Source organism: Sus scrofa, chromosome 3, assembly GCF_054392235.1.
Source record: "Sus scrofa isolate SSC_HxYL_T2T_F1_AM1 chromosome 3, Sscrofa_HxYL_maternal_Yorkshire_Landrace_v2.0, whole genome shotgun sequence".
Classification (NCBI taxonomy): domain Eukaryota; kingdom Metazoa; phylum Chordata; class Mammalia; order Artiodactyla; family Suidae; genus Sus; species Sus scrofa.
The window spans coordinates 46,353,973-46,374,696 of NC_139385.1; the positions used below are offsets into that span (position 1 = coordinate 46,353,973).

General features: G+C 65.9%; 3 protein-coding genes across 34 annotated transcripts in view; 1 reads left to right on the forward strand and 2 right to left on the reverse strand.

Moving 5' to 3' along the window:
* TSC2 (TSC complex subunit 2) overlaps positions 1 to 576 on the reverse strand; it is a 36,619-nt gene extending 36,043 nt beyond the window's left edge. For all 20 annotated transcript variants that reach the window (XR_014840984.1, XR_014840983.1, XR_014840982.1 and 17 more), the window contains exon 1: positions 488 to 576. The gene's annotated coding sequence lies outside the window, so the exon portion shown is untranslated. The remainder of the gene's footprint in view (positions 1 to 487) is intronic.
* Positions 577 to 704: 128 nt separating this feature from the next.
* Positions 705 to 6,749, forward strand: NTHL1 (nth like DNA glycosylase 1). Of its 12 annotated transcripts, none has more exons than XM_013987820.3 (7): positions 705 to 845; positions 2,257 to 2,495; positions 3,221 to 3,394; positions 3,640 to 3,762; positions 4,312 to 4,471; positions 6,345 to 6,450; positions 6,525 to 6,749. In XM_013987820.3, exons 1-7 carry the CDS (start codon positions 707 to 709, stop codon positions 6,646 to 6,648), a joined length of 1,065 nt encoding a protein of 354 aa, XP_013843274.1. In that variant the 5' UTR covers positions 705 to 706; the 3' UTR covers positions 6,649 to 6,749. The 12 variants fall into 12 exon arrangements, with proteins under 12 accessions (XP_013843274.1, XP_020942440.1, XP_013843276.1 ...); XM_021086781.2 differs by having other exon boundaries at positions 6,367 to 6,450; XM_013987822.3 differs by having other exon boundaries at positions 3,667 to 3,762.
* A 651-nt stretch (positions 6,750 to 7,400) lies between these two features.
* Positions 7,401 to 17,860, reverse strand: NHERF2 (NHERF family PDZ scaffold protein 2). Of its 2 annotated transcripts, none has more exons than XM_021085595.2 (7): positions 16,176 to 16,266; positions 15,045 to 15,245; positions 9,726 to 9,905; positions 9,253 to 9,406; positions 9,135 to 9,178; positions 8,734 to 8,796; positions 7,401 to 8,499 (listed from the first exon to the last, which is right to left on the reverse strand). In XM_021085595.2, the coding sequence occupies exons 1-7, from the start codon at positions 16,191 to 16,193 to the stop codon at positions 8,341 to 8,343; spliced, it is 819 nt and encodes a 272-aa protein (XP_020941254.1). In that variant the 5' UTR covers positions 16,194 to 16,266; the 3' UTR covers positions 7,401 to 8,340.
* Between the last annotated feature and the right edge of the window lie 2,864 nt (positions 17,861 to 20,724).

Consider the following 20,724-nt stretch of genomic DNA (forward strand, 5'->3'; position numbering starts at 1 on the left):
GGAGGCCCAGGTCCCAGGTGGGCACGGCCTTTCCACCCACAGGCCCTGGGAGGCCTCAACTACAGCCCGGTCGCCGCACAGAAAGGGACCTGGGAAATGCCAGGCGGCCGGCCCGCGCCGCCCAACTCGGTGCACCGAGTGAGCGAGGGGAACTGGGGGCGGGGGCGGCCGCCGTGGGGTCCAGGGAGCCCTGACGTTTGCCATTTTTCTTCTCCCCACGTGAGGGAGGACTGCTAGGGGACGCCGACAACAGAGACCCCCGTCGCACCCGCCATGACTGAAAACCAAGGAACACTTGGAGCTCCAGGCGCAAGCTGCGGTGGGCGCTGCCGAGGGCCGGGCCGGACCCTGCGGGGTCCGCCCCCGCCGCCTCAGCACCGAGCAGGCCCGGAGAGGCGGCCCTCCCAGCTGCCTCCTCGGGGCCAGCCACCCCCCCGCCGCCCGGTCAGAGCTGGCACCAGCGGACGGGAGGCCGCGAGCCACTCACCACTCGGCGCTCCCTCCGCGCGCCGGGCAGCCCCGGCACGGAGAACCCAACACACCCCCACGCCCCAAGCTGTCGCCGGAAGCGAGACCCGCACTTCCGGCAGCGGGAGGGTGCCGCGGGCCTCCGCGGGGCTTGCTGGGAGTCGTAGTTCTGGGCCGGGCTCGGGTGAAAAGCCTGGCGAGAGTCCAGGACGGAAGGGGGGCCGCAGGGGCTGCTGGGATGTGTAGTCCGCAGGAGTCCGGCATGAAGGCGGTGGGCGTGAGGATGGTGACCCGCAGCCGCAGCCGGGGACCCGTGGCCGGGCCGCGGGGGGTTGGGGAGGACGCCGTGCGGCTCCGGATGGGAGAGGCGGCTGCAGGTAGCGCTGCTCCCGGGCTGGGGCACAGGAGGAGAGGCAGATGAGGGGGCCAGACGGACTGGGAGCCGGGGTCCACGGCCGCACCTAGGGTTCAGCGCCGCGCGGACTGGCGCATGGCAGCCGCCGGCGAGCTCCCGGGCCCCACGTGGGGCCCCGTTTCTGCCCTGCTCCCGCTTCCCAAGAGACAGGCGCTGGGTTCCTGGCGTTCCTACCTTCCCCCCGCCCTCGTCCTCTTCAAGAAAGTTCTCCCCTTCCCAGCTAGCATGCCCTAAGGTATTCCACTTGTGCCAGGCCAATGGCGAGGCGAACCGGCCCTGTCTCATAGCCGCTTCCAGCTCAAGCCGAGTGCCCAGGATGCTCCCAGCCAGTTTTCTCCCCCTGCTAGAGGTTGCCGGAAATAGCATGGCCCTCGTTGTTTACACGGTTGTTACAGAATCACACAAGTTCTTATTAAGGACGTCCTTTGGGCCAAGCGTGGGACTCAGCGGTGGGTGAGAGTGACAGGGCCTCTGCCACTTGTCCTGCCTGGATATCTGCAGGATTGGCCAGAGGGGGACTCCCACAGACACCCGGAGACCCCAGGAGTAATCCAGACAAGATGACATATATAAGCATTGCAGGGGGCACGGGCATGCGGTGATGCCAGGCAGAGGGGCAGAAGCTTGGTGCCAGGACAGAGTTTGGAGTTCATCATGAGTACAGGAAAAAAAACCAATGAGAATTTTTAAACAGGAAGTGACACCATTCAATGTGGACTTTTTTTTTTTTTTTTTGACTGTTTGACTTTTTGCCTTTTGTAGGGCCGCTCCCGCGGCACGTGGAGGTTCCCAGGCTAGGGGTCTAATCGGAGGTGTAGCTACTGGCCTACACCACAGTCACAGCAACGCCAGATCCAAGCCACTTCTGCGACCTACACCACGGTTCACGGCAACACCAGATCCTTAACCCACTGAGCAAGGCCAGGGATCGAACCCGCAACCTCATGGTTCCTAGTCAGATTTGTTAACCACTGCGCCACGACGGGAACTCCTCGATGTGGATTTTAGAACGTTCTCTCTGACAGTGTAGGCCAGCTTGGGGGCACCGTGGGGAAGGCCTCGTGCACTAAAGTGGCCTTGGGTCACAGGAGCCAAGTGGAATACCCTAGCGTACTGCTGATGGGAAGGGGAGAACTTTCTTGAACAAGACGAGGGTGAGGGGGATGGAAAAGACCAGAACCCAGCGCCTGTCACAGCCCGCAGGGTGGCGGACCCGGCCTGGAGTCCCTGCCGCAGAGGCCAGGGCACCCTGGCTGTTGTAGAGGATGCTCGTGGTTAAATGAGCTGCGAGGGAAGAGATGGCAGGTGGGGCAGCCCCAGACCTTCGCCTCACCTGGAGCCTCTCTGAAGAGACCCACTGGCACTTTTTGCAGAAGGAAGGAAAAGCTGCAGCCCCGTGAAGCATCCACAGAAGACCCAAAGGCTCAAAGTGGCCTATGAGGCCCCAGGAGGTGAGAAAGGAGAGGGGACCGAGCCGCTCGTGGCGCCAGGCTGGGAGCCTCCGGACTGGCGGAAGCAGCTGGAGAACATCCGGGCCATGCGGAGTGGGAGGGACGCACCCGTGGACCAGCTGGGGGCTGAGCACTGCTACGACCCCAGTGCACCCCCAAAGGTAGGCAGACACCCATCTGTCGGGTGACCCCCTTCGGAACAAGGCACCTGCCACCTCTCAGGGCGCCAGCAGGGCACAGCCTGACACCTGGCTGGCCGCCTCCCCTGTTGGCAGCACCCTGCGGTGACTCACACCCGGGGTATGGCGCGTTGGGCAGCCTCGCCTGCTTCGCTGTGGCCACTCAGGGGTACTTGTGTTGGGGTACTTGTGCCTTGAGGCCCCGGGCTCTGCCTTCTGCCAGCTGTGCTGGCGCCTCAGACATCAAGGGTGTTCAGTAACCTTTGCTGAGAGAGATCCTTACATCTCACTGGCCCAGAGCCTGGTCCCAAGACCAACCTGATTCTAATCCCAGCTCTGCTGCCCGGTGACTTGGACCTCCGTTGCCTGTCTGTAAGGCAGACCGTAGCGTCCTTTGTGAAGCGACAGTAACTGTGGCAGCCCAGGCCGCTGAGCAGTGACGTCCTGCCACGTGTGATTCTTAGCTCGGTAGTCATTCCTTAAACCTCATGGGGATTTTGCGAAGCAGGTGCTGTCATTTCCCTTGTGTTACACGTGGAGAAACAGACCCAGGCCGATGCCACACACCCCTTGGCCAGGGTGGGTCAGGGACTGCCATCCCTACACTGCCCAGGGTAGCAAGTGGAGATGGGGAAAGGGCCTAGCTGGGGCTGGCCCATGGTGAGCACCCAGGACCTGCTGCCACCCAGCACCCGTCACTGTGGCAGCAGGTGCGGAGGTACCAGGTGCTGCTGTCACTGATGCTCTCCAGCCAGACCAAAGACCAGGTGACAGCGGGTGCCATGCAGCGGCTGCGGGCCCATGGCCTGACGGTGGACAGCATTCTGCAGATGGACGACAGCACGCTGGGCACACTCATCTACCCCGTGGGCTTTTGGAGGGTGAGCTCGGCCTGTCGCGAGTGGGGCTGCAATGGTCTGAGAGACCCTGGGAGGCTTAGTGGGCTGTGAGTGCGGGAGGCCGGGTCAGGCACCTCTGGCCATAGGCGCCTGGATGTGAGTTCCCTCTGGGGTGCCGCCCTGCCCCCTGCAGCCCCCAGCAGCCCACAGGGGGCCTCCCATCCAGGCCCCGGAGCTCCTTGGCCTTTCCTGCAGCCCACCCTTCCTTCCTCCCCCCCTCCACCCAGCCGCCTGCCCTTCCCTTCCTCGCCCAGGCTGCCCACCCGCCTGCCTACTCCTTTGTGTACTCCCAGCGTCCCCGGCGTGCACAGGCCCTCCCCTCTGGAGCCCCAGCAGGCCACAGAGTACAGGTTGGCGCGTGGGCGGGGCCCGTGGAGGAGGCGGCCAGGGGTGGGGCTGCTTCCCCCTTGGTACTGACTCTGGCTGCAGATTGTCAGATGGGTTTTAAATAGCCCTGTCCACTCAGGCACAGGATGGGAACCGCCCGGCTGGCCTGGCAGCTGGCGGGGGAGCCCCAGGCTCCAATCTTCCTTCCTGAAAGCCCCAGTGCCCTTGAGCCCAGTTTATGGCATGGCCAGCCCTGCTTAGCCTGCGCAGTCTCAGGGGATGGGGTGGATAACGGCGAGGGAGAGGGGGACTCAAGGGGGACCCCACACACTTGGCATTGGTCCAGGCAGGTGGGAGGCAGGGGTCCAGGGCTGCATGGGGCCTCCCTTGGGCGCCCTGCTGCCCTTGGCTCGTTCCCACCTACTGGGTGGACCGCAAGCAGGTGCCTCTGACTGTGACCTGGACAGGTGACAGGCAGCTCTCAGCACCTGTGGGTCCCGTCTGGGCCTCATCCTCTCAGGTTGGGCTACACTGCTGACCTCCAGGGCTGTCCCCACGCCCCAATCTTTCAGAGCAAGGTGAAGTACATAAAGCAGACCAGTGCTATCCTGCAGCAGCGCTACGGTGGAGACATCCCAGCCTCTGTGCCAGAGCTGGTGGCGCTGCCAGGCGTCGGGCCCAAGATGGCACACTTGGCCATGGCCGTGGCCTGGGGCACCGTGTCAGGCATTGGTGAGTGGCATGGACCTCACGAGGCGGGAGGGACTGGCTCTGGGCTTGCTGGCTGCCCCCAAGGTTCCCCACAGCCTTTGGGACGGGTCTCCTCATGCATGACTGGGCCCGAAGGGGCAGAAAGGTGTTCCCAGCCGGGAGCTAGGCCTGCACCCCCCAGAGTCAGGTACTAGCAGGGGGAGTTTCCTGTTCGCTGGGCACCTGCCGCGTGCTGGGCTCCGCGAGAGGCCCTGCATGGACACGGCTCTGTGCTGTGCAGGGAGAGCCTGCAGCCAGGAGCTGAAGGGTGAGGTGGGCTGGCCAGGCCAGGGGAGGAAGTGCATTTGAGACAGAAGGAAAAGCATTTGCAAAGCCCTGCGGTGGGAGAGGCCCCAAGGCTCTGGGACAAGCAGGGCAGATGGGGGGCAGTGCAGACCCAGCAGGCAAGGGGCTGGGAGGCCCTTGCTAGAGCCCCCTCCCCGGGTGCAAGGGTCGCATCCTGGCATTGGAGGACCTCCCAGTGGAGACAGACCCCTGGGGTGGGGTGGGACTGTTTCCTCCGTTCTTCGCCCAGAGAGTTGGGGCTTCCAAGGCCGCGCAGCATGGCCTGACCCACGACCTTTTCGTGCGGCCCGGCCTGCGGCTCACAGGGGCGCGCCGGAAGGGCCGTGGCAACCCCCCTGTGCTTCCGTGGCTTGTGAAGCTCACCCCTGGGGTGGGGGCCCCCTGCCTGCACTGCCCCCGACAGGGGGCTCTGGCCACCCAGTGAGGCTGAAGCCCAGCAGCCCCAAAAAGCAGGAGCCGGGCCAGGCGGCGCCGGGCCAGAGCCTCCCCACCGTCTCCCGGGACCGGCTCTCCCGCAGCTGCTGGCCTCTCGGCAGATACTCGAGCTTATCTGGGTGCTGTCCTCAGCTGTCCTCAGCTGCCCGTGGCTGGGAGCGCGGCAGGGCTGTGGGGGAGGGGCCCGGCCCACAGCTGGACACAGCAGGAGGGAGCCTCCCAATGTCCTGTCTCATCGCCTAGGGGCCAGGCCACCTGCGGAGACCGCAGGGAGGGCGGGGGCCCCCTCCCCAGGAGTTTTCCCAAGAAGCCCCCTCAGTTAGAAAGCCAGAACTGTGGGATGCGGCAGCCATCCCAGCTCTGCCATCCCAGCGAGGGGACCCCAGGCAGGGCACTTGCCCTCTCGGAGCTGGGCCCCAGAGCCCCCAGACCAGCCACGGGAGCTCACGCACCTGGCTGTGGCTCTAAGCTGGGCTTCTGGGTAACTTAAGGGGCTTGGTCACCCCTCCCCACCCCGGGTTTCAGAGAAAGAAGCAGGCTGGGTGACCAAAGGTGTGACTTCTCAGTCTGCACGCGCTCCCCATGCCGTGTGGGGAGTCTCTCTCTCAAGGCAGCGAGCAGCTGGGGTGGTGAGCTGGTGCAGGGATGTGCGGCCCAAGCTGGCCAACACTTAGGAGGGGAGGCAGGGACTGCATCTGTTTGGGAGGGGGGCCTGGGTGCGCAGGGGGTGCAGCCCAGGTGGACGGTGCCTGCAGCTGGCCTGGCCTCGTCCCCGCTCTGTCCCTGACTGTGCAAGGACAGGTGCTGGCTCTGTGGCAGTGACTTCCTGCCAGCCCACTGGGCCCAGCTAGTGCCATCCAGCCTGGCACCCACAGCCAGCACCTGGGCCAGAAGGCACCGCTGCCTGTACCCCAAGGAGAAGTCCTAGTCCTCTGGGTCTGGCTTCAGCCCCTGCCCAGCAGCAGGGGTGGCCCATGCACCCATCCTGGCTCCTCCTCAGAAGCGGGGGAGGGAGGAGGGCCAGGGAGACTCCTGGCCCGGAGCTGCGGGCAGGGAGGGGGCAGTCTGCGCGGGGGAGCCTGCCCCGTGTTCAGCTTGCCTGGTCCCCGAGCAGCAGTGGACACACACGTACACAGAATCGCCGGCCGACTCAAGTGGACCAAGAAGGCAACCAAGTCCCCTGAGAAGACCCGCACTGCCTTGGAGGAGTGGCTGCCCAGGTGTCACAGGGTAGGGGCGGGGCGGCCCACCTCCCTCAGCCTCACCCCCACACTGATGGATCCCACCCCCACAGGGAGCTATGGAGTGAGATCAATGGACTGCTAGTGGGCTTCGGCCAGCAGACCTGCCTGCCCGTCCGCCCCCGCTGCCAGGCCTGCCTCAACCGGGCCCTGTGCCCGGCTGCACAGGGACTCTGAAGGCTTGCAACCTCTGCCCTGGGCCACTCTGGCCACCGTCTGTTATGTGCCTCTGCTAGGGATTCGCAGCCTGTTTGTAATAAAGCTTGGGGGTGTTTGCAGTCAGGGTCTGGCTGATTTCTACCCCTAGGGGCTGGGGGCTGGCTGGAAAGCACACGCGTGAGCTGTGTGTGCGCCGGTGCTCACGTGTGTCTGGGACCGGGCTGCCTGGGAGGCCGGGATGGGGACGTGACAATCTGGGCTGAGTGCGGGTGGGGGTGGGGGAGGGGGGAATCATGGGATCCAGCTGCAGCCAGCTGTGGGGAAGACCGCTGGGACGCTGGGAACACACACACCCGCCTGAACTTGGGCACCCGGAGAACCCAGCCTGTGCCAAGAGGCCCCACCCCCGGTGTTTACAGAGCCACCTGGCCTCCAAGGGACACCAGCAGGCCCAAGCAGGGCAGCATGGGCAGGGGGCTGGACCTGTGTGAACCTGCTGGGGGTGCCAGGGGCCCAGAAGCCTTCACCAGGAGGTGCTGGTGAAAGGGGGTAGGCCCTGAGGCACCGGGGTCCCCATGAGCTGAGGAGGGCGCAGGAGCTGAGGGGTGGGGCTGCCCCCCCCTCCCCCGCACAGGGAATGGGGGAGGGGCCGCTCAGGACCCGGTCTCCGTGTGCACCAGCTGAGATTTGGGGAGCTGCCGGGCTGCTGCCTCCCTGCCAGGAAAATGACCCCCAACCCCTGCAATGAAAGTTCAGGGTGAACAGAGAGCCAGGATACAAGGAAGGCCTATTTATTCTGAGGGCGCGCATGCGCTATGGCTTTTAGGGCAGACAGCGATGCCGGGTCGGTCTGGTTCTGGGCAGGAAGGAAGGCGGAGTCGGTGGGGCATCTTCAGGGGCGGCTCAGGGCAGGCGAGCCAAGAGCTTGGGGACCTTCCTGGGGGCTGCCGTGCAGGGACAAGGGGCCTGTCTACAGGCTGCCCTCCTCGGGCAGGGCCGAAGTTCTCCATCTCGGGCCCCACCAAGAACCCAGGCCCTGCCCCCGACCCAACCCCCACGCCAGGGAGGGCAGGGCCTGAGCAGCGAGGCAGCTCTTAGCTCTTATAGCCACGTGGGGCTCCTAGCCTCCCCGAAGCCTGCGTGAACACGGCCTGGGGGCCCCAGAACTCTGCCCCTGGAAGGCCCTGGGACTCCCTCGGGGAAGGCTGCTGCTGAGGGAGGTGGGAGGAAATGGTTTGCAGAGAAAGGTTTGTTTTATTGCAATTATTTAGAGAGCACGTCCTGAGGGGATGGGGGTGGGGGCTCTGGTATTAAGTGGAAACATGTGTGGAGCCAGAGCTCGTGTTGGAAAAAAAGCCAAAACACAAATTCCTTTAAGTCAGCAGGCCCAGGCAGAGCAGCAAGGGCCCGGCCTGGCGGGTCACCCCAGCCTCCCCTCCCCAGCCCACCTCTCTGGGTGTCTCTGTCCCTCCCGTCTCAGGGGCTTCCTCTGCCCGCTCCCCAGCACCCCGTGGGAAGGGGGCAGGACGGGGGCTCACTGGGGCACGGGCTGGTTCATGGGGGGTGGTGGGACCACCACGGCTTAGCGAGCGAAGGTGCCCCCGCTGCAGTCCACTGAGGCTCGGGGCGCTCTGGGCAAGGCCCAAGGTCCATGCCCAGAGGAGGCCCGGCTGGGGACCAGGCGGCGGCTGCGGCGGAGGGTGGGGGGTCTCAGAAGTTGCTGAAGATCTCACGCTTCCGGTTCCAGTCCATCTGTGGCGCCCGCTTGTTGACCCTGGTGGCCCTCGCCTTCTCCTTGGCCTCAGCCGCCGTGGGGCTCAGGTGGAGGCCACTCTCCTGGAAAGGGTCACGCTTCCAGGTGCTGCTGTCCTAGGGGTGGACACGGTGGCCAGGTGGCCAGAGTGAGCCCTGGACCCAAGCCCCCAGCCGGGTGACCCTTCCCACTGAACGCACACCAGAGGCCACCGGGCAGCAGGCTCAGGAGGGCTTCCCAGCGGTGGTGGCCTCACCGCCCAGGCGGACAGCTCCGGGGACACCCGCCCCCAAGGCTCCAGGCCCCCCAGGGAGGGACCACAGCAGTGGAGGTGGAGGGGCACCAGCTACCTCAGTGTCCTTGTCTAAGCCGGGCAGGTCACTTCGGGACGAGCACACGGAGCCACCATTGAGCTGGGAAACCAAGGTAAGGTGTGGCTTTAGGGCCCGGGGCCGGGAGGGCCCCCACACACAGCAGCAGAGCTGCATTTATTCCTCCACTTGGCAGCGGCCACGGAGCATCTACTCGGCACAGTAGGTGCCCCCTGTCCCCACCCCCACCCTGGGCGAGGGTGTGGCTGAGCTGGAAGGGACCCATAGGAGTATTAGAGCTGGAGTGACTGGGCCGGACAGGGTCTCCCAACCGCGCCTACACAAGGACAGATCCGGGAGGGGCTCTGTCAAGCCTGGGGACTCCCAGAGGTGCCCCGTATGGTCTCCTGGGCCAGCCCTGTCCCCTCCCACCCTCTCACCTGGGCTGAGCTGGTCCCATTGGTGACAGGTGATGGCAGTGGACCTGTGGGGACAGTGTGTCAATGGCTCTGCCCCCGAGGCTTCTCCCCAGCCCTGGCCCCCAGGGCGGCCACCCACCTTCCATGTGCTCCTGGGTGGGTGTGACCCGCAGCCGCTTGAAGTACGCATCCGTCTCGGGGTCCACCACCAGCAGCCGGGCCTCGTCCTCCCGCGCCTTGATGCAGGCAACCACCTCCGCGTGCCGCAGCCCCTCCACATTCTGCCCGTTCACCTGCCACCGCCAGCACGGTGTCAGTGCTGCCTGAGGGCAGGGCAGGGCCCCACCAGCCCCCCGGGCTACCTGGCCAGGTGTGGCATCAAATATTCATCAACGCTGTCACCAGCCAGGGTAGCCAGAGAAGCAGCAGCTCAGGTTCCCAGCATCTCCCCTCCTCCCGGGAGGACCTGGGGCTCGGAACACGTTTGCGCAGACAGGGAAGGACCCGGCGGGGACACACATGGGGGGGCCGTGGGCCCAGACACAAACAGAAGGGGCCAGGCACAGAGGCGCACACAGGGCAGCCAGCACCCCGAAGCCTCCATGGCGGTACCTCTATGAGTCGGTCCTGGGCTCGGAGGCCGGAGTGGGCAGCAGGTGAGCCTGGGTCCACGGAGCGGATGTACTGTCCAGGCCGGGACTTGTCGCTGTGCAGGTTAAACCCGTAACCCTGGGGGCCTTTTCGCAGGTGGCAGAGCCTTGGGCGCAGCTCCCTCAGGGGCCCGTTGACATCCTGCAGGCACAGGGGATGTGGGATGAGGCTCCAGGCCTTACCTCCCACCCCTGGAGGAGCTGACACCAATTGTGAACGCAGCAGTGGAGGCGGCTGGAGAGAAGCCACCCCACATTCAGCATCGTGCCCCTACCTGACTGGCAGCCCTGGTCTCAGGGGCCTACAGCACCACACCCATGCCTGGGGCGGCAGGGGGACCTCTTAGGCTGCCTGTGACGATGCAGCTTCGGGGTCCTGGACGAAGCCTTAGCTTCCAAACCCCAAAGGACCCACAAGGGGGTCAGGGACCTTCCAGGGGTGTTGGGAGAATCGGCTGGCTCAAGGACAGGGCTGAGGACAGACCCGGGTCCTCGGAGAGACCAGGTGAGACGAGCCACCGCTCATCAGTGTTCCGGGAGGGCTGTCCCCATGGGCCCTGCCTGCTGTCACACTCCCCCCCCCCCTCCCGCCGCAACCCCATCCGGAAGTGTGGGGCTGGCTCCAGCAGGCAGGCAGTTTTGTTTACTCTCCCAAAGGTCTCCACAGGGCTGGTAGCAGGCGGGCTGTGTTTGCTTTCACATTCCAGCGCCAGCAGGAGCCACCCCCGCCTAGCCTCGACGACAGACAGGCACAGGCACCGGGGATGAGAGGGGAGCGAGGGCGGGGCCTGCCTCCCACCTTCCTGCTCCCCTGGGAAGGCCCTCGACCCCCCAGGGCCCTGCCTCGCTTTACCTCTGGCATCGTGCAGGAGGGTTCCGGGCCGGGGGTGCGGGGTGGGGGCGCGCAGGCAGGGGCCCAGGCCCAGGAGGCCCACCCGGCCACGGCCCAAGGCAGCGACCCCTGCACGGAGCAGGTGTCAGCCCAATATGGCGGCGGCCGGGCGGCCGGGAGCTCAGGTTTCCGAGCAGGGAGCCGGCAGGTGAACAGCACCGGGCGGAGTGGGGTGGGCTGGGGGTGCTCACCAGGGCCCTTTCCCCACGCCTCCCTGTGTGGGGGGACCCTGGGCCGGCTGGCGGTGGCGCTGAGGGAGGACCCCCTCCAGGCCTCGGAGCCCAAAGCCCCCATCTGACAGCATCTTTCTCACAAGGGACTGCCTCGCCCTGGTCCCCGGGCCTTCCCACCTGTGGGGGACACCCTCTGCCAGTCCAGCCTGTGACCCTCCTCCGGGACCCCTTCCCTGACCCCAAAGCCTGTCCCCTCAGAAACCCCACTGCGGGCCACCATGTGCCCTTCAACCCCAGCAACTCCAGGAACCAGGCATGGTGCCTCGGTCCCCCAAGGCTTCAGCCAGGGGACATGGGCTGAACTGTGAGAGCCTGGCTTCTCTGGCACCTCAGCGACCCACTCATGCCCAGACACGCCTGGAAGCACAGGGGTGCGGCTCTGCGGCCCCTCTTGGGTCCGGGCTGTCAGAGCACAGGTCCCAGGGCTGCTGGTCTGACGGAGCAGAGCCAGGCCGTGAGAGACGGTGGATGTGTGGCAACGCCACGCCTGGCGTGTGGACAAGGGCCTGGGGGCCAAGGCACATCGCAGGGTCCCAGGGACCATTCTGCAAACACACGCTCACAAACAGGCTGCACACAGACCCGCAGTGACCAGCCGTGTGAAAGGCCAGCCCTCAGCACCAGCCCTGTGGCCTCTTCCCACGCCCTCCACAGTGGTTCCAGGGCGTGGCCTCTCAAGGCCCCCAAACGGGAAGCAGGATGGGGGGGCATCCGGGGCCACGAGGCCAGGCCACATGAAGTCACATCCAGTTTGAAACCGTCTCCCTGCCTCAACCCGGCATTCCGCCTCTCCCCACACAGCCCGGTGGGGGGTTCTTCCAACATCGGCCCAGACCTCTCTCATTAGGGTCAGGGTCCAAGGAGTGCTCGGACTAGACCCTCAGGCTGAGGGGCTGCAATGCCATCGGGGTGGGGGCCGACCCTGGCAGGGAGGCCCAGCGAGGAGGCCAGAGCCTTGGGCCTGGAGGGGGCCAGCCTGGCCCAGCATTGCTCACATTCCTGGCTCCCGCCCTGGCTCAGAGCACTTCCTACCACCTCCCAGCAAGGCCCTTGGGCTCCCAGACCCCGTTCCCAGCCACGCAGGCCCAGAGCTGGACAAACCCTGGTCTCCCAGCCATGCCTGGGACCAGACAAAGAGGCTGGCACCCCCAGATGGTGGGGGTACCCCCGGAGACAGGCTGTGCCCCCACACACACACATGGTGACTCACCAGCCCGAGCAGAGAAAGGCTCCCATTGTTGCTCCGGGTCCAGCCTGCAACTGGGCCCGAGGTCCACCAGTGTCCCCAGAGTCCCCTCTCCCAAGCCTGAGGGACACAGGCTGGCTGCTGGTGTCCTCACTGCCCACCCGGCCCCCACCCCACCTGACCTGCACAAGCCCCTGAGCTGGGCCCTGTGGAGGGGCTCCCGGGACTGGGGCGGGCGGCGTGGCAGTCCCAGAGCGGGCCATGGGAGGCGGGACAGAAGTGGCAGGCGACCTGCGTCCAGCTGCAGTGGCCTGAGCTCTCTGGCCAGCCCAGGCGGCCACCCCATTTATCCACCTCCCACCGTGGCCCAGGCTCCCCAGGGACGGGTGGGGACCTAAGGCTGAGTCACCTTGGAGAACAGGGTGGTGGCTGAGGCCCCCTCCCCTGCTCAAGCTCCAGCCCGGCGCCCTGCACTGGCCTGGTTTCCGTCCCAAGAAAGGAAGGAAGGAAACTGCTAGGAGGCCCTGCCCTGCTCCCAGGACCCAGGGCTGGGGGGACAAGGCGGCAGATAGGAGACCCTGGCCCCCAAACATAAGACAGCCCCGCTGCAGCTCATGGGGAGACGGGGCACAGAAACCGGGGAGCCCAGAAAGCCCTCTCGTAGGCATCAGGTCCTATACCAGGCAGTCACTGTCCGCAGGACGCTGTCACCTCAACCACTCTCAGCCCCGGAGCCGCAGCACTGGAGGGCCTGGGTCCCTCACACCCCCGCAGCCCCGGCTGTGTTTGGGGGCGGGTCGCAGTTGTCACTGTCAGGATCAGCTGCATTGCAGCTGCAGCCACCCCAGCCCAGTGTGAACCCCAGGCTGAGTCACCACTGATGAGTCCCTGACAGGCCCCAAAGGGAGGGGCCAGCCACATCCATGTCCCCTGCCTGCCCCACCTCCCCCTGCCCAGGACAGGAGGAGACTGAGGCTGAGAGGGCCAGAGGGACCCACAGGGCCCTGGCACCCACCTCAGCCCATCCCTCCAGGGCACAGAGGGTGGCCCTTCACCCTGCACTAAAGCAACCCCCCCCAGCTCTCCTGTCCCAGGGCTGTCACCCTTCGGGGCACAGCTCTACAAGGAAGCCCCATCCTCCCAGAATCCCTGACAGCCCACAGTGGTGGGGGGGCAGCCAAGCCTGGTTTGTGGAGGAAGGATGGGAGATGGAGGGGTGGGGGGTGGGGGGCTAACCCTGGTTTGTGCAGGGGGGATGGGGGATGGAGGGGTGGGGGGTGGGGGGCTAAGCCTGGTTTGTGCAGGGGGGATGGGGGATGGAGGGGTGGGGGGCTAAGCCTGGTTTGTGCAGGGGGGATGGAGGGGTGGGGATGGCAGTGGATTGGGGGCTAAGCCTGGTGGGGGATAGAGGGGTTGGGGGGTGGGGGCTAAGCCTGGTTTGTGGAGCTCAGCGCAGGCCCAGCTCCTGCTGCTAAAGCTCTGAGCTCAGCCAATGAATGTCCAGGTTTCTGTCTGGGAGGGAGAAGAGAAGCCCCGTGCCCAGGGACTCCCCTGACCTTCTGGGGTCCCTGTGCCCGGGCAAGCCCCAACCCCCAGGAGACCTGCCAGGCGGGTCCCACTTTGTTACTCTAAAAATATGCCCAGAGGAAGACCCCTCCCCCAGCTTCCTGCAGCCCCCAGAGCCTGAAATAGTGGAGGGGAAGGTCCCACCCAAGGACAAGGTGCCCCCACCCTCCAGATAAGGCCCCGCGGGCAGATTTTTCCACAGGAAGGTGAACTCAGCTTTGTGTCTAAATCAATGGACAAGCGCCGGGGTGGGGGTGGGGGGCTTCCTCCCGGGCTGAGGTGCCCGGGGAAGGAGGGCCGCTCCAGCCCCAGCTTGCGAGGTGGGCTCAGCCAGTGCACCGGCCCAGGGCCCCCCTGAAATCACAGATCTGACCCTGACAGCCCTCCTCTGGCCTTCAGGGGCCCCAGGGCCAAGTCCAGACTCCAGGACCTGGCCCCGTGGCCTTGACTACTACCAGGAGCCTGCCCTCCAGCCACAGAAAACAACAGGGGTCACAGGGGTTGTGCCCAGGCCTATGCCCAGGCTGCCTTTCTGCTGCGAATCCCATCCCCCAGGAAAAGCCTGAGGCCCCACAAGACCCAGTTCACGGGAGGCATGGGGGAAAGGGACAAGACAGATGTCCAGGTCCCCCGCACACCCAGAAAGTTCAGAATTCATACCTCCAGGAGCCCTAGGCCGGGGTTCTCCAAGGGGGATCTGGGTAACCCCTGGATTTGAGTCCCCTTTTAAGGGATTTTCTTCTTTAAGAAAATAAAAGTCGTGGGGGCAGGGCAGGCAGCTCTTTCCCCTGACCTCCAGATGCTGTCCCGGTAGGGGTCGGGCCACCCCCGGGCCCAGCTACTGAGAAAGAGACAGAACAGGCCCCCTGGACCCCACCCCAGTGCTTTCCCAGCAAGGCTTCCTGTCTGGAGGGGACATAGGGAGAAGGGGAAGCGCCCCAATGCCTGTAGAGCCCCCGGCTGCGGACCTAGCCCAGAGGGTCTCCTCAGCTGCCCCCACAGAGGAGGGCCAGCGCCCCCACTCCAGTCTTTATGGCACAAGCAGGCTCCTTGGACAGACAGACACCCACCACAGGCACAGAGCTGAGCACACGCCAGCAGCCCCTCCCCAGGTTCCTCAGCCCCAAGGCCGGGGAGGGGGCGGCTGGTCAAAGGGACCCTTCCAAGGACAAGGGGCTCCGATGACGAGCCTCCTGGGGGCCAGGGACCAGGTCCAGGCTGCCCAGAGCCCATGCGGTTTAGAACACAGGCCGAGGACAGAAAGAGTGGCTCCAAGTGGCCGAGAGAGTGGCCACCAGGGGTCCAGGAGGGGTCCAGAGACGCACACTGGTGGAGACGACCAGAGGCGCCGAGAAGGCGGTCCTGGGAGAGGCCAGGTGATCCCTGTGGGCAGAGGCGCCGTACCTTCTGGCCGGCCTCACCGCTGAGGCTGCCTGCGGGCGCCCAGTCCGCCTTCGGCTCCCAGGGGTCAAGGGCAGGCGGCAGCCCTCGCTGGGCCATCTCCTCGGTGCAAGTCAGCTGGCGCCTGCGGAGCTCCTCGTCCGTCTCCTTGTCCACAACGAGCAGCCGCGTCTGGCCCTCCACAGCCTTGATCCGCTGCACCACCTGCGACGGGCAGGAGGCGGGAGCCGGTCACGGCCAGCACCCCAGGCAGCACATGGATAGCAGCACCCCGGGGGCAGGCCTTGAGCCTCCCGGGCCAGGTGGGCGGCTGGACCGCAAGGCCCGCAGCTCCTCCCCCCACCCCCAGCTCCGGCGGCTCCCGCCCTCCTCTCCCGGGGCTGCCGAAGCGGGCCGGGCTCCAAGGGCTGCAGGGGCTGCGGGGGCCTCGCCTGGGCGCAGGCTCTTCTCTGGGGAGGGGCCGGGAAGGGACAATCGCGGGGCTCGGCTAAGCCTCGGCTTCCCCGTCTGCACGTCTGGGTTTGCGGGGGGGGGGCGGGGGGAAGGGTCTCCCTGGGTCCCAGGCTCGGTGTGTCTGTGCCTGGCTGCCTCCCCCGGTGGAAGAACCTGCGTCTAAGCCTTCCATTCTCTTTCAGACCGTGATCATGGGCCTCTTCCTGCTGGACCTGCAGAGGGAACACCTAGGTGCTTGTGGCAAAACACCTCCTCAGGCGCCCGCACGCAACCCAGGAAGCGGGACTCAGACGCGGCAGGCAGAGCTAGGGAGGAGCAGGTCCACCTGTGGGCCAGGCGTGCTCACGCAGGTGTCTGGGAAGCATCTAGAACATGTGCACGGCCATGGAGCCTTCATGCCTGTGTGTGCCCGCAGGAGAAGCAGTGCCCACTGGGCACTGGGTAGGAAGAGCAACACCCCCACGCCCACCCCAAGGCCCGGACGACAGACAGGGCCCGCACCAGCCTCTCAGTAGATGGCAACAGAGCAAAGGGTCCGAGCCAGGCCCACCTTTGCCCCGGCCCCCTCTGTATCTCTCTCCCCCTGTGACCCTCAGCGTCACAGGACCCCAGCAGCCCGATGCTGCCTGACAGTGGGACCCAGGTGAGTCACCCAGTATCTGCAACTGTCGGTTTGCTCGCCTGCAGAACGGGAGCCATGATGGTACCTCCTCTCCCCCAGGGCAGTGGGAAGGTCTCCCCGTGGTCCCGCGTGTGAAGTCCTTGGAGACCACACCCAGGGAGGCCTGGGGTGAGCCTCGCTCTTGGAGAAGACGGCAGCTGATGTCAAACAGAGGCCAGGCGCCAGCTGCGCGGGGCCCGCCCCCTGGCCTGTCAATCCCAGACCTCGGCCCCGACCCCCACACCCCCGGCAGCAAAGAGCCTCATCCTGCCAACACTCGGGGTAAAGAACAGGCCGGCAGACAGATGGGCAGACAAAAGCTCCAGAAGAGAAGCGGTTCGGCTCCCAGCCCAGCCAAGAGCCAATTTACACATCTCCAGGCCCCAGGGCCGGCCACATAGACAGGTGCTGGGGGACGCGGGGATCCTGAGCAGAAGGGGTGGAGGAGGACAGGACCCAAGCCAGGTGATCCCAGGTCAGTGGGCGGCAGACACCCCCCAGGGATCAGAACCTGAGGAGAACCTCCCCCTCTGGCCTTTCCCCTCAGCTGCAGGAGGCCGGGGGGTACAGCCAGTGACGCCCCCCACACACACCCCCACCCCCCACCAGGCTGCCCAGCAGCTTCTTAGGACAGGAATGTGCTGCCACCAGCAGCGACGCCCACCAGGACCCAGACACCAACCGTCAGGACACACACTAGTACACCAGCAGGCAGACACCCGGGCCAAGACAGATACACACAACCCAGGTCAGGCACCCCACCACACACACACACATCTAAGCAGTGCAGACCTGTATACTCACGTGCACACAGTCCAGCACACACACACACACACACTTAACTGATGCAGACACACACAAGTGTGCCCTCACCGCGACACCCCGCACGGTACACACAAGGGTGATCCCCAGAGGGACCTGCACATTCACACGCATACCCATAGTGCACGCGCGCGTGTGTCCCCACTGACAGAGAAGCGCCGGGGACCCCAGGCACACGGAGACCCCCGAGGCACCAACTCCTGCACAGACTGTACGGAGGCCGGACAAGACTCAAGAGCCAGGGCCAGAACCGGAGGAGCCGCCGCATTGCGGGCCCCTCCCTGCCAGGATCCCCCCCACCTCCGCGGTGCGGAACCGACGGGGGCGGGGGGAGGCCAGGAAGGAGGCGCTGCCTCGGTGGCCACGTCCCCCGCCTGTCCCCGGGAGCCCACGTAGGCCCTTGTGCGACCCCTCCTGGCCCCGGCGGGGGAGCCGAGGCGCGGGCGCAGGCGGCCCGGTGGTCCCTGGCGCCGTCCGCGCGCGCGCGGGGCAGGGACGCGCTCCGGGGATGGGGGGCGGCGGGGCGCAGGCACCCACCTGGTGGTGCGTCTCGCCCTCCACGTTGACGCCGTTGACCTCGACCAGGCGGTCCCCGGCGCGCAGCGCGGCCGCCTCGGCCGGGGAACCCGGCTCCACGCGCCGAATGAACTGCCCGCGGCGGCCCTTCTCGCCGTGCAGGTGGAAGCCGTAGCCGTGCTCGCCGCGCACCAGGAGGCACAGGCGCGGCCGCAGCGGCTCCGGGGCAGCCATGGCGCCTGCTGCCCACCGGCCGGCCGCGGGCTGGCCACGGCGCTCACGCCCGCCGCGGGCAGGCGGGGGCGCTGGGGCGGGCGCGGGAGCGGCGCGGGAGACCCTGCGGCGGCCTCGGCGGCTCCCGCTCGGTTCCCGTCGGCTCCGGCTCCGGCTCCGGATCTGGCTGCGGCGCCGCCCCCGCGCCCGCCCTTTCCCCGCCCCCTCTGCCCTGCCGCCCCCGCCCCGGGTCCAAGCCACCCCGGCCATCCCCCTGCCTCGGCGCTCCGCCCGCGCCGCGAGGCCCCAGGAGGGGCCGCAGGGCCAGGGACCCCCCCCAGTCCTTCTCTGTCTCGCCCCCCTTCGGTCAGCCTCCTTGGGGCCAGCCGCCTCCCTCTGTCTGTCCAGAGGCTGCCTTCGTGGCCTGTGACTGGCCCCCCTGCACCCCACCTAGTACTGCCACCCCTGCAGGTTGTGGGGGTGGGTGTGGAGTGGAAGCCGCCACATACCACCCCAGATGGGGCTCAGGGATCACCCCATAGCAGCCAGAACCACCCAGGACCTGCCAGGCTACAGCTTTGAGGCCACACCAGAGTTGAGAGGGTGGTGGCCGGAGGTGGTCCGGAGACCCCCAGACCAAGGGGTAGGGAAGGCAGGTACCCCTGGCCGCTTGGCTCAGGAAGCTTAGTGACCTCGTCCCCTTCTGTAGACCTGCCTCCTGCAGCCCAGCACTCAGCCCGTGAGTGCCGGTGGCCAGGAACAGAACACCGCTGTAAGGCGGGTAACTAAGTGACATGGTCACAGCCAGGGGCCAGGAACACCACACCCCAGAATAACAAAGGAGGCCCGAAAGCACCAAAGGAGCCGAAGGAGTACCGAGAGAGGCTCTCCGTCTAGAGTAACAGAACATCCAAGGAACGAGGGGGGCGGGGAGCAAGGAAGTGGGTAACAGCAGGGGCCAGCTGAGACCTGCGGGTGGCAGTTCCAGAGTGGGAAGAGAAGGAGTGAGGGGGACGGAAAACAGAGGGCCTGAGTAACAGAGCTGAAGAAAGGTGGCCCAGCAGCTCTCGGGGCAAAGCCTCCCAGGCCTCCTCCCTCAGCTCCACGGGCAGGGGTGTGGGAGGAGAAGGCAAGGTGGCAAAGCCGGGAGCACGCATGCAAGGTGTCAGGGCTGGAAGCTTTTGGGTGGCTGGGAATGAGCGAGGGGAGGTGAGTGGTGAGGCCGGCAGCAGCCAGGAAGGCGGTCAGGTGGCAGGAGATCAGAGGTCTGGCCGCTGGCCCTGGCCCAGAGAGAGCGGAGGTATGTCAGACCTTCCAGGCCCTCTCTCCCCTGGGTCCACCTGGGGTGGCGTTGTCCTGAGCTCCAGTTTCACCTGAGGGGGTTTCCTCTGACCTTTGAACCGACCTCCTTGTGGCAATGCCCTCAGCCATGGGGCAGAGGCAGAGCCTGGGCCTGGGTGTGTGACCGTGGGGAGAGGCCTCGTCATTGCCAAAGGGAGAGCCGGGGAACGACTTGGGGATGGTGCCGCTAGTCTGATGCCCTGATAACAGCCCTGAGCTTCCCTGCCCACGCCACCTCCCTAATGGGCATTAAGGGCCTCGCGGGATGACCAGGCCTCGCTTATGACCTCTTCCTTTAGACTTCGCCAGGCCTCTCTTCCGAGCCCCAGATTGGAGCAGGGAGGACCAGCGCTGAAGCACTGAGAGATGAGAACCAGAAACCCAGAGCGGGAAGTAATGGGAGAGACGACAAGGACCACAGAGGGCGGGGGCGCGGTTCGGGACGCTCCAGCGGCCGGCCCCGCCCACCCGAGCTGGCCCCGCCCATTGCCCCGAGCCCCTCCCATCGCCCGAGGCGCGGAGCGCAACCGTGACCCAGACTTCAGCCGTGTATCGCCACCTGCTGGTTCTACGTGGGATTGCATCGTCCCCGGGGCTGCCCGAGGTCCCGCCCCTCTGGCTCCGACTGGTCCAGCCGAGTGCGGATTGCGGTGAGGCTGCTTGCACTTCGGCAGCGGGAACGAAGAGATGCCATGGGGGCGGGGGGGGGGGGCGTAGGCAGGGAAGCTAGGCCTCCACCGAGCTCCCAATCAGCTCTGCTCTCTCATCTTGGATCTGGCACCAACCTCTTAGGACCCGGGTATCTCCGGACAACATGAAACCTAGCCCCTCGCCAAATGTTCCAGCACTTGTGACCAAACATTTGTGGGCAGCTTGGCGCCAGGCGCTGATGCGCACTGGGGAAACATCGCTGAGACCCACGGAAAAAGGGATTTGTGTACCTTGGCAGAGGAAGCCCCGGGCGGGGGGCAGCCCCCAGGAGGGGCATTTAACTCAGCCCAAGGCCCTGGAGTCCCTAGGCAGTGTGGACCACGGGTCTATTCTGGAATCTGCCCAGAGTTCCTGCAGGCTGTGTGGGGAAGGGGAGGGAGCAATGAGACTGAAGAAACAGGGCCAGCCCTGTGGCCCAGCCTCAGAGCATGGATTTCCTTGCATGGGTGGTGGGAGCCCTTGAGGTGCACTGGGAGTGACAAGGTCAGGACACCCATGTTTTGTTGTTTTGTGTGCAGCAGCTTGTTGTGGGATATCAATTCCCAAACCAGGGATTGAACCTGGGCTACAGAGGTGAAAGTGCCAAATCCTAACCACTAGACCACCAGGGAACGCTCAGGACACCCATGATTTTTGTTTGTTTTTTGCTTGGTAGGGCCACACCCGCGGCATATGGAGGTTCCCAGGCTGGGGGTCAGATGGGAGGGGCAGCTGCCGGCCTACACTACAGCCACAGCAATGCGAATCCAAGCCACTTCTGCGACCTACACCATAGCTCATGGCAACGCTGGATCCCCAGCCCACTGAGCGAAGCCAGGGATTGAACCCGCGTCCTCACGGATCCTAGTTGGATTCGATTCCGCTGTGCCACGACAGGAACGCCCAGGACACCCAAGTTTTTGAAAGGCCAAGTTCCGTGACAGCAGGGGCAGTCGTGTCAAGGAGCATGGGGAGAGTGAGCTGACC

Excerpts from the sequence above, each read along its gene's own strand:
- NTHL1 (XM_013987820.3), top strand. The coding sequence starts at position 707 with ATGTGTAGTCCGCAGGAGTCCGGCATGAAGGCGGTGGGCGTGAGGATG. Across the intron at positions 3,763-4,311 it reads CAGCAGGCCACAGAGTACAG|AGCAAGGTGAAGTACATAAA; the intron begins GTTGGCGCGTGG and ends CCAATCTTTCAG. Across the intron at positions 4,472-6,344 it reads GGGCACCGTGTCAGGCATTG|CAGTGGACACACACGTACAC; the intron begins GTGAGTGGCATG and ends GTCCCCGAGCAG.
- NHERF2 (XM_021085595.2), bottom strand. Across the intron at positions 9,179-9,252 it reads CACCCAGGAGCACATGGAAG|GTCCACTGCCATCACCTGTC; the intron begins GTGGGTGGCCGC and ends CTGTCCCCACAG. Across the intron at positions 8,797-9,134 it reads ATGGGACCAGCTCAGCCCAG|CTCAATGGTGGCTCCGTGTG; the intron begins GTGAGAGGGTGG and ends TTGGTTTCCCAG.